Below are 12,172 nucleotides of genomic sequence, written 5' to 3'. Positions count from 1 at the left end.
CTACACGACTTTGTCCCTGAGAAATAGAAACTAATTAGATGAGCGCTCCCTGTATGTCTAGTCCTCACTCCCAGATGTAAACCTGTTGTATTTCCCTATAATTCCCAGCATTATTGTCGCAGAGGAGGTAGTGTAGTATAGTACTGCCTTTCTCAAGCCATCTCTGTCTTCATTTTGACTGTTATTTTTCTTAATTTAATTTCTATTCCATTGTCTCTGCTTTGTCCCCATTTCCTGTTCATCTTTTACATGTTCACAAAAGTTATTTCTCTAAAATATAAATCTGATCATGCTCCTCTTTCTTAAAAGAGTTAAATGGTTCTTCAGTGACTTCAGGAAGAAGGTGTCGTATTCTTGCTGACTTTACCTGCTTCTAGCTTTCTACTCTCATAATCCTCTTCACCTGTGGTTCAAGTCTCTAAGCATGTCATGCTTATTTTCTGGCACACAATTACAGGTCAAGTATAAAAGGTACTTACATAACCAAAGGGAGTAATTTAAGTATTTTCTTAAGCAAATAGACCACAGTGATTTGAAATCATAAATCCAAATCCCATCTTTCTTTGCTCCAGCCAGAGCTACCTTACTGTATAGCTTTGAGAATATCATTCACATTATGCTCCTTGTCAATGGTGCCCTGAAATACTGTGGTGATGCGTATCAGAAGGACTGGCTACAGCTTCCCTGAAATCTTCCTCCCAGGGTAGAAGCATAGGTACCTACATCAGACAGAATTTTAGCTGGAAAGAAGACTGAGTGAATGGATCAGAGATAGGCATTTCGGCATTGTTTTGTGTTCCAGTTCCCTTACCTGGCTTTTCAGATTCAGTTAGTCAGATAAATTTAAGATGGAGGTTTGGAGGTTACTGTTAGAGCTGTGAGTCCTGTTCTCTTGAGTTTTGGATCAAATAGAGTTCTTTTGAGGTCTAGTCTCTCCACGTAGCCTGTGTGCATTGTCTCCAAATTGTCAAGTGACATGGGTGGATGCTTCCACAAATAAATTGTTTTGGAAAATAATAAGCTTAATATGCTAAAATATATAGTTTAAATTTTAATTTTGGGATTTTGTTTGTTTTTTTGGAAAGCAGATTGCTTATCAGTTTTAGGTTACAAGACTTTAGGTTCTAACATATAATTTTAGTTAATTCTATTAAATTTTGTTGTTATTTCTTTATACGAATAATACATTAATGTATTTCTCAAATGTCAACCTAATCAAGTTACTTTCAACTTACTGATATTCTGTATTACATTGGTTTTGTTAGATGAATTAAATTTTGTCTGCTGCTTAATTATTTAAATCTCCTTAGCTATTGTGTTATTTAAGGTGTTCAACAGTCCTTTAAAAATGAAACTATTATTTTCTTCACAGCTACTTATTACCGTGGCATTCAATCAGCCTGTTAAGCTTTATTCAATGAAATTTCAAGGGCCGGATAATGGTGAGTAATGGGCAGCTTTTCTTTAAACTAACTTTCTGCTCTGTAGACCTGCTAGCACATATTTAAAACCTTTCTTTTTTTTTTAATTGAGGTATAGTTGATGTATACTCCTATGTAAGTTTTAAGTGTACAACATAGTGATTCACAATTTTTAAGGGTTATTCCATTTATAGTAATTCTAAAATATTGGCTTTATTCCCTGTGTTGTACAGTATATCCTTGTAGCTTATTCATTTTATACATAGAAGTTTGTACCTCTTAATCTCTTACCCCTATCTTGCTCCTCCCCCCTCCCCTCTTCCACACTGGTAAGCACTAGTTTGTTTTCTTTATCTGTGAGTCTGCTTCTTTTTTGTTATATTCCCAAGTTTGTTGTATTTTTCAGATTCCACATATAAGTAAGTGATATCATACAGCGTTTGTCTTTCTCTGTCTGACCTATTTCACTTACCATAATACCCTCCAGGTCCATCCGTGTTGTTGCAAATGGCAAAATTTCATTCTTTTTTATGGTTGAGTAGGATTCCATTGTATGTATATTTACTACATCTTCTTTATCCATTCTGTTGATGGACACTTAGGTTAAAACTTTTTATTAAATAGAGGTAAAGATTTCTTGTTTTGGGAAGGAGTGAAATTGTTCTTAGAACAAAGCAGTGGGCAAATAATGTGAGATTATTGGGCCAAAAGTAATTAAAAAAGAAACGTTTACCCTTTTCCCAAAGTTTTTTATTTTAGAATTTAAGTTCCCTCTTAATCTGAAAACGAGGTCGCCCTTTCTTCCAACTAAAGATTCTAGGTTTGAGGTAGCTGTTTTTCAGGATCAGAACTGGGAGAATGATTTCACATTCCTCCTGTTGTACGTGATAAGACAGGCTCCGGATCTTCCTCTTTGTGCTCTAATTATAGTTGCATCTGCTTTATACATATTATGATGCTGTAAACATGATTGTACAGACTTGGCATTTTTCTTTTTATTAAATAAAGAATTGTGCTATTCACCCTCCCACCGCCTTTTTTTCTGTTTCTTACTGAAGTGTTTTTTGCTGGTTGGGGCGGGCAGGGGTGGGGGCGTGGGGTGGGGAGTGGGGACTAGGGTTCTGGTTTTTTAGTTGGCTGGGAGAAGCGGTACGCTTCTCAGGTAGCATTCCCGTATCATTTGCTATATGCTAAAGTTTCGTGTATTAATGACTTTTCACTAATAAAATTGTTTCTTTATTCTGAGAATACAAAGTATTTATAAAAGCAAATGCTATAGAAATGAGTATTTAAGCAGTGTGACTATCTTAAGATTCCTTAATCAGTCACAAAACGCTGGTCTGAAGTTAAAAGGACTAAGACATTCTATCAATATGATTTTACCACTGAGCACATCCTGATCCCTAAGATGAATTTTGGTAGTTTGTGTAATTAATTTCCTTCTGGCTAAATGTTGTCACTGATAGTGCTTTCCTCCTAAATAGAATGTACCAACTGATGGCAACTGCAAGACCCGCGTCAATGTTATTTCTTTTATGAAACTTTCTGTCAGCCTGCATGTGCTGTCAGACTCCACTGCCACCTTCCCTATACCTCCTCACTGAGAGTTGTACATGTATCATAGTATGTCTTTTATAGTTGAGGGCAAGAACTCTGTGTATATGTTATGCATATACATATATATGTATGTGTTTTCATCTAGTGTTCCTAGTACTTAAGTATAGTTTTAGCAGGCCAAGAATATACCAGTAATATGTTTGGCGTTAGCATTTAATTTTATTCTACCATTTTATAGGTCAGGGTCCTAAGTATGTAAAAATTTTTATCAATCTACCCCGGTCTATGGATTTTGAAGAGGCAGAAAGAAGTGAGCCAACTCAAGCTCTGGAACTAACAGAGGATGATATTAAAGAAGATGGTATTGTCCCACTTCGTTATGTAAAGTTTCAGAATGTTAACAGTGTAACTGTAAGTAATATTTCATTCAGATATATTTAACGGGTTGTGGGTGACAGTTCATGCCATCTTTAGTATCCTAGCTGATTCCAAGTGATCCTTAGAAGTAATAATTGTCCACTTGGTTTGAAATGCATAAACATGTCTAATGAGCTAATTGAATTTTCTTCTGTGTGCCCTAAAGAGGAAAGACGGATTGATTTTTTAAAACTTTGTGGATTTGTCAGTTTACATATATATATATTGCGTATACATCTTTGGCAACTTTTGTTAAAAGTTTATTGTAGAACATTTGTACTTAAATAGAAGATATTTGTGCTTCCTTCATACCTGATGATGAGTGATGATACGTTTGTAAAGTCCAATTTACTTTTCTAGAATATAGAGTTTTTAATAGTGTAGTGGCTGCGATCTCAGTAAAAATGGCTTTTAAAAGATAGTTTTATATTATCTTAATTTACATTAAGAAAGCAGCAGCTTTTTAGCAGTTATTAATTGCTTTTGTGAATTTTGGTATTAAAACCCAACACATGCTCCTAAACCACCTGTCCACCCTAGTCCGTTCCTTCAGCGGAGGGGGTAGGAGGGTTATAAAAGAATAGTAGAATACCTAGAAAAAGGAGTAGGAACCAGCACAGAGTCACTTGAGAACAAGGCATGCCAAGCTAATGTGATTTCTTTTTGTTAGTGGATTCTGGTTTTTGTAAATTAGAAGAATGCCATAGCATGTGTTCATTTTAGGAGGTTTTCAGTAGAATTTCACAGAATATACTTAGTGGTAAGATGAAAGATTATATAAAGTTGAGTTTTCAGTAGTTGAAATATTTTACCCAGATGAAATTAAAGAAAACGGTTATATCATACTGGAACACTGGTTATGAAATATTTTTTGACTTTACTCATATTTGTAACATTCAATTAATAAAACCTGTTACTTTATTTAGTGATGGGAGGAAGGCATTTGTTTATTGGAAAACACTTTAAACCCAGAGATCCTAATATAATCTCCTCTATCTTTGAGAATCATTGAACATAGTTATCTTGTGATAGGTTCACAGTCTTCACTGTGTCCTATCAAAATCAAAATTTTAGTCAGTGACTTAAATCCCAACAGAGAAAGCATGCCTGTCACTTTTTTTGGTGATAAAATTGAAATTGAAATGACAGCTTTGATCAGGAAGTCTAATCAGAATAAGTAGATGGATTTTAAAAGCAGTAAATATAAACTGTTGTGCTTAGATTAAAAAAGCATTGCAAATAAATAGATAGCTAGTTTAATAGTCCACTTATTATAGACTTAGAGTTTTTAATTGAATAGCTCAGTTTGAGATGAATCTGTGGTTTCCTGTAAAAACAACAAAAACTGATTGCTTAGTGCCATCTGAGAATGAAAAAAGTATGTTGCTGAATTCAAGAGAGGCAATAATCTTAAGTAGACAGCATGTAGAGTATTATTTTTTTTAATAGAGCAAATTTTTAAAATCCAATATATTGAAAAAGGATCTATGAGTAAAGTTTCTGTCTCCTAACATGCTGAGGGGAGTTTTTAAATAGAAAGGGTAAAGAGCCAAGCTTAAAAAAACATGTAAGCCACCATATAGTTTTAGGACCCTATTTCCAGTACTATTTTTTTCTTTTAAAATTGTAGGAAATAGAATGAATGAAGGATTATCAGAAAGAATATAACTGCAGAGATTTTCCTCAGTGAAAAATTATAATTTTAGTAGTTTCAGTAGCACTCTGCCCATTGTAATCATGAATTTCATACCCTTTCAACATTCTCTGTAAATAATTTAACTATGACCCTTCCACACCATCACACTAAATCATCAAGAACTTGTATATGTGAGTGTCTTGCCATGACATCCCTGGGGAAGGTAAGAATAGCTGGGCAAACAATAGAATTAATAATGCTATAGGAGTACTAGTCTAAATGTAATTCGGATTAATCCTTACAAAGAATGGAAGGTATTTTTATTAATAACCTAAGGAAATTGATTAAATTTAAAGCATGTTTGTAAAAGAAGGAGTGTAATCATTAATGTAAAAATTCTTTCCTTTTTTGGTGTGTGTGTGTGTGTGTGTGTGTGTGTGTGTGTAGATATTTGTTCAGTCCAATCAGGGTGAAGAAGAAACAACAAGAATTTCATATTTTACTTTTATTGGGACTCCAGTCCAGGCAACAAATATGAATGACTTCAAACGAGTAAGTTTGTTTAAATGATAGCTAGGAGAAATAAAAATAACAATTTTAAGGAAATAATTTTAAAGCTATCAAAATCATATGTCATGAAATTGTATAAGGTTAAACAGAACAGTAGGTTCTTCTAATCACATTTTTAGATTTCTTACTAAATGAAATCTCTAATAAAAATAAGTCCTACTGTTACAGTGTCTATTAATGAATGGCATCCAAATAAGAGGGGTAAAAATTACTGTTTGGTTATAGAAAGTAGTTAGGAATAATGAAAAATAGTAGTAGTAAGTTAAATCATTATTAATGAATTTTTAAGAACTTTGCTTGCTTATATTAAGATTTTAATTATCATTGTTTCTGGTGAAAACATATTTAAAATGACAATTTTAATCAAAAAGAATGGACTCAGTTTTACTACACTGAGATGCTTTCAAACCATGTCTTTGTGCTGAAAGAACACATTTCAGCAAATAACTATTCAGTGAACAGGCATATATGTATGTATTCAGTGAATTTTTTTGTTTTTTGTTTTTGAGGACATAGTCCCAAAGTTTGTGAAAGAATTTATACGTTCCATGGGACCTTTAGGAAAGAGAACATTTTTTCATTCTTGGAACTACTTCTAATTGGTAACAGTTCATTTAGGATGACTCTTAAAATATACAACCACAGATCATAGATGTACTTATCAGTACAGAACCCGGTTGCTGTACACAGACTAAATGTGCAGCAGCACCGGAGATGTCGGTTTTACTTGTGTTTCTGATGGCTGCATCTGGCGGGCAGTCTAGAACTTGGGGTGATTATAAGAGAGGAAGAGTTTCCCTAGCACTGTCAATACCTGGAGGGAGAGGCACCTGGCTTAAAACTTAGAGCCCTGTTTGGGGAATTGGAGCCATGGAACACCCTGAAAACATATTCTTTTTGATGGCACTGCAGATATAATTTTAATCCAATAACAGAAAAATTCATAAAATTTCATAACGGTGGATGAGCTTATAAAATTGTACGCTGTTTTTGAAAAATTGATAACCTTGACAATAGATATTTTAATGTCATTTTCCAACTGCTATCTTTCTGTCTCACAGCATAGTTAACTTTTGGGAGGTTTAGAAACAGTTATTAGATCTGTCATGTCAAGTGTTTGACATGCACATAATGACAGGTCAGAAGAAGCAGAGATTAAACATCTACGTTTTTATGATATGAAATACGCTGCACTGGGAAACTGTGAGCAACAGAGTCGTTTTGGCCGCCTGCTTTGCTACTTTGCTTGTTTGAATTAAATGCCATTGGATTTGGCTTTAACCATGCCTTGCATAGTTTCTTTTTAGCTCAGTTCTTTCCTAAGATCTATTATTCTAAATCCTGTTATTTTCTCATATCATTAATTCGGCTCTGGTTTCCTGCTTCTCACCTCAGCTTATGCTACTTGATTTCCATTTTTCCTTTAGGTAACCCCTACTCTATCTTGTCCATCTTCTTACCAGCCTGCCATTCAGTTATAGTTTTTCTAATGTGCATTAATAATTGTCCATCTAAGGATGTCTCCACCTCTTTGTTTTTAACATCCCACCTCACATCCCTTCTAGCCTATTTTCTCTCTTTTTTGACTATCAAACTACCTTTTTTGGACTGTCTTCAGGATAGCAAAGGTATTTTTCTTTTCTTGTTTGAGAGTATTTGTGTTTGTTTTAAAATGCTATTTACCTTATTGAAAATTATGGCAGAACAGTAGTTCTCAAAACTTTTTGGTCTCAGGACCCCTTCACAGTACTAAAGATTATTGAGGACCAATATTTATCTAATAGTTACCATTTTAGAAGTTAAAACTGAGAAATTTAAAAAATATTTATTTACAAATAAAGTCACTGTTAACACAAGTAATATTTTAAAATATATATATTTCAAAACAAAAACTAATTTTGTGAGAAGAGCATTGTTTTTACACTTTGACCAATGTGTTTGTAGTCTAGCTTAATAGAATCCTCTCATTCTCATATCTGCTTCTGCATTCAGTCAGTTTTGCTATATCGTAAGTCATGTAGCCTCTGGAAAATTTCATTGTACATTTGTGAGACAACGAGAGTTAGTTAAAGAGGCAAATAACAATTTAGCATTATTATGAAAATAGTTTTGACCTTGAAGACTCCATGAAAGGGTCTCAGGGATGCCCAGCCTGGACCACACTGAGAACTGCTGTGAAAATAATGTAATGCTATAATGGACTCCCTTCTTCGTGTTCTGGACTTCTTAATCCATTGCTTTTAATGTTTGATAAATTTTAATTGGTTGAATGACTTTCTTATATATATTAATATTACATTTTCTTTCAGTAGTTTCCAAATGAGTTTTGTTCTTGTGTCATTCATTGAACTCTAGGGTTATTCCTCAAGAGTAAAAGCTAATATTTCAGTTTTCTTCATGTTGTGCTAAGTCAACAACTTCAGTGTAGGAAAACTGCAATTAAAAAGCTAGCTTATGTTGAACTGAAATTGGCCTTGTGTAGAGTCACTTAATAAAAACTATCAGTGAGCTTGGTGTTTCTAGTAAAGGAAATAAACGCTACATGGTATGGTACTTGTTGTCCCCGTGGTACTATGCTAGGTATAGTCATAAGCTCTGCCAGTAACGAGTTTGTATTGTTAAAGGGTAATGCACAAACATGTGGAATGCTAATCAAAGTTAATCAAAGCTAAGTTCAAGGCTCTCTTCCTCTACAGAGTATTCTCATCCTTTCCCAGCCTGGTGATATTTCCTTCTTCCCAAGAATGGCTGGGAAAATATCAGAATGTTTTGTGGAGGAAAAGGGCCTAGAACTAAGCTGTGGGAGTAGAAATGGATAGAGGAAAAGATAACAGTGGGCATTCTAGGTAGAATGGAAAACAGGAACCTTGGGCATGGAAGTGGGAAGGTGCAGGTCCTTCATTTGAGGATAGGTCAAGTATGGCACTTCCTTCCTTTATTTAGTCAGTCTGAATTTTAAAGGAATTGTACATAGTAATTGGAATTTAAAATTTCAATATAGATTGGGCATGTATTTTATCAGCACAGCGAGGAAAGTTTTGATACCTCTGTGTAGTGAAGAGAGCTGTGTAAAATGATTTTAATGAATAATAAAATAGAATTAGGTAGAGTTTTCAGTTTACATTTTTATGTTGTATGAGTTGTTTCTAGATAATTTTAGTTTTCAGAATGTCATTGATCTTCTCCTTATGTCACTAAGATGACAGAGCTAAGGTAATGCTGGTGAATCTTGGATGTGGCTAGAAATCTGAGACCACCTTGCATGCTGTTACAGCTTTAGAAGGTTATACTTTTCAGATTTTGGGGACTAGAACATACCTTCCACTGGTCTGTTTTTGGCTCATAAGAAGCATTATGCCCAGATTATAATATATACTTAGGCTTTCTGTTGTAAATGGATTCTTTGTGTTGCAGCATGAAAAAAGCTTGCCATTTTAATTGGAAGTAGATGTTTTCTTTGCTAAAATATGTTCTTTACATGGATTGCTTTATTTGAACACAAAAATAATATATATACAAAACTGAGCAAAAATGAAGGGGCTTCTGCTGCTTAGGGAATGAGGTGCATTTGAAAGGCAGAGCAGATTTTCTATGACTGTAATAAAAATAGACTTTTCTTAACTGGCCATTCACCGTATCAGCTATTTTTGTAACATTTTTGTCTGTTTATTTTTCAGCTTTTTTAATCCAACTCAAATGAACTAAAACCAGAAGATTTTTAAAAATGAAGTAATATAAAGATTGACCTTATCTCACTCTACTCCCCTCCTTGCTTCTCTGCACCTGTCTGCTCTCACCCTTCTCATGTTCTCACCATTGTTGGGGCAAGATTTCTACAGCTTCTGTCATCTGGATCAGCCTTCTTGTTACCTAAATTCCTCAACTGTCTCTTCTTCAGATCTCATTCTAGTCATGTTTCTCAGTTGGCCTTTTATTTGTTTTGGTTTTTGTTCTGGGCTTGCAACTAGGTGCTTTAATTTCATTACCGTACCAGGTTGCTCACCCAACTTTTTTGTTACTTTTTTTAATTTACCTTCTCCTGTCTCATTTAATTTTGTACTACATTTTGAGAAATAATTTTGCAATAAAACTTACATTGTTGTAAATGTTTTTAGATTTAACTAGTTAATGTTTTAATCTGATCTGAAGTTTAAATTTTATTTTTTTAGGAACTATAGAATCATTTTGGAAATCAAATACGAGCAGTTTCATCAAGTTCTTTTGTATCAGTACTAGTGTAATATATTGATTAGGCTGAATTTGAGAGACGTGGGTTTTATTTTCTCATTGGAACTGTAGCCCCAAAATCTTTTCGCTGATTAATTGTGGGCATGTCCTGCGCTTTGCCAACGCAAGTGAGATCAAGGCCAGTTGAAAGACCTATGGACTGAATGCTAGGCTGGGTTAAAATATTAACATAGAAGATCAATGGACTCTTTACTCAATAAATATTTTTGACATCTAATTTTGATGTACCAAAATTTTTGTTTGTCTGAGGTGTAATATAAAGACTTAAAAATGAATAAAAGAGCTTTACTTTTGGGGTGAGAAACTCCATATTGGAATGCTGAATTTCTTCTTTTTTACAGAGAATACACATTGGCAAGTTGAGAGTTATCAACCTGTGAAGCAGTATGCAGATTCATGTCTTCTACTGTGTCACATCTGTTAAAATTTAAATTTTTAATATTAGTTGTTTTTGTTTTCTTTTGCTTAGTCTAATAGCTCTGTGTTTTGTGTGTTCCCAAGGGATATAATGATCAATAATGCTTTCAGTGTTTATCTGCTTAAATTCATTTGTGGTACAGATAGTGCCACCTCCCCTTCTTTCTTAGGAAAGCTCCCCCCAGCTCTTAAAATCTAAATTTCTTAACTCTCATCCACGTACCCTTTTATGAGACTACCTTTTGTATCTTTCTGGCTTCTTGGGCTTTTTAACACATGGTTTCCTTGGATCAGAGAGGAGTTATTTTAAAGTAATGAAAGTGATTTTCCTCAAGATGGGGAAAGCAGCATTTCTAGCATCACGTGATTAGGAATTCAGTGGAAAGGGTTTTTATAATCTTTTCCCATGAATGACATTGACCCAGCCATGTTCTATTTTAGACCAGACTTGTACTGAAGACCTGTGTGAGTTTTACTTGATTCAGATACTACCGTTGGGACCAGAATCAACTTAAAATATGAAAATTATATTTACAGACATACATAGAAATTTTTTTGTATACAAATATATGTTCAATAGCTTGCAATTAGATTTCCTTAGAGGAATTTCTGCCATGAGAATACATTATTATAAACTTTAGATTTAAAGTAAATTGTTTGATTAGAACGTAGTTTTAGAGCCTTCCTTCCCACAGAGGATTTGTTTTCTAGAACTATTGGTAGAAACCAAATTTATTCTTTATATTTTTATTCTGCTACATTTATAGCAACTAGAACATTTTTTAAACCCTTCATTAGGGAATTTTTCTAATCATTGCCTGAAACAAGGTTTATTCTTTATCATTTCAGTAGTACATTGTAGCAATCAGGGTTTTTTAAAAATAGAAACTAGGCCAAATTAGTCATTTTTAATCTGTTTTCATTGCATGTCTGCATATTGATAGAAAAGTCTAGAAACCTGTCATTTTGGGCATGAAGACATAAGTTTAGCATACTCTTTTAATTGTACCTTATTTTATGATCGGCAGGCATTTGATATCTCATTGCCTAAAAATAGTATGCCAAATATGTTTCACTCATGTAGCATCATCTTTTTATTAACTTCTCTAAACTGTCAACCTTGTTTTGAAAAATTGCATTACTTTTTCTTAAAACAGTGTGGGAAACCAAAAATAGCCTGCATGTGTTTTATTTTTAATTTCTAGAGGCTGGGAAGTGAGGGAGGGTCACAGTGTGCTTCAACAATGAAGATAATACTGCATGCCAAAAAATTGCAAAGATAAAAATTAATACCAGCTTTTAAAAATGATTACAATTTGTAATATTATTTTAAAAATAACTCATATTTCTAAATCAATAAGGAGTACATATAAAGTTATTTTTGTTCTTCCTAGGTAGTTGGCAAAAAAGGAGAAAGCCACTAAGGTACAAAAGACACTGGAAGACCATATTGCAGTCAGATCTACAGCTCCTGGATAATTGCTTGATTCTCACCAGAGACTCAATATTTCATTCATTGCCATTACCAATAAATCATTGCTTTTGTTCAGATGGTATCACTAGTGTTTCTCTTGTAATCTTAATACATGCAATTGTAAATAAAAGTACCTACTTTTGCCAAGCTTAATTTTTGTTGTTCTAAATAAGTATTTTCCCTTTCCATTTATTTGAAAATTGGCCATCTTCTGATTTTAGCAGAGACATAAGTGACTGGTAGCATACTGATCAAAAGACAGTTTCTCTCTTTAGAGGAGCAGAACTGTTTTAGGGAATTAAGGAGTGTATGTGCGCTAATGTGCACACACACAGGAAGTGATTTTTTTTTTTTTTTTTTTTTTTTTTGCGGTATGCGGGCCTCTCACTGTTGTGGTCTCTCCCGTTGCGGAGCACAGGCTCCGTATGCGCA

At 33.9% G+C, this 12,172-nt stretch overlaps 1 protein-coding gene across 1 annotated transcript in view; it reads left to right on the top strand.

Moving 5' to 3' along the window:
- Positions 1 to 11,887, top strand: part of TXNL1 (thioredoxin like 1) — a 34,985-nt gene extending 23,098 nt beyond the window's left edge. Inside the window, exons 5-8 of the mRNA XM_007455285.1 lie at positions 1,373 to 1,442; positions 3,217 to 3,389; positions 5,479 to 5,583; positions 11,661 to 11,887. Of these exons, the coding sequence (XP_007455347.1) occupies positions 1,373 to 1,442; positions 3,217 to 3,389; positions 5,479 to 5,583; positions 11,661 to 11,690 (378 nt within the window). The 3' untranslated portion in view covers positions 11,691 to 11,887. The remainder of the gene's footprint in view (positions 1 to 1,372; positions 1,443 to 3,216; positions 3,390 to 5,478; positions 5,584 to 11,660) is intronic.
- Positions 11,888 to 12,172: the final 285 nt, after the last annotated feature.

Source organism: Lipotes vexillifer, unplaced genomic scaffold, assembly GCF_000442215.2.
Source record: "Lipotes vexillifer unplaced genomic scaffold, Lipotes_vexillifer_v1.1 scaffold1399, whole genome shotgun sequence".
Classification (NCBI taxonomy): domain Eukaryota; kingdom Metazoa; phylum Chordata; class Mammalia; order Artiodactyla; family Lipotidae; genus Lipotes; species Lipotes vexillifer.
This window is presented reverse-complemented; position numbering and strand designations above follow the sequence as displayed.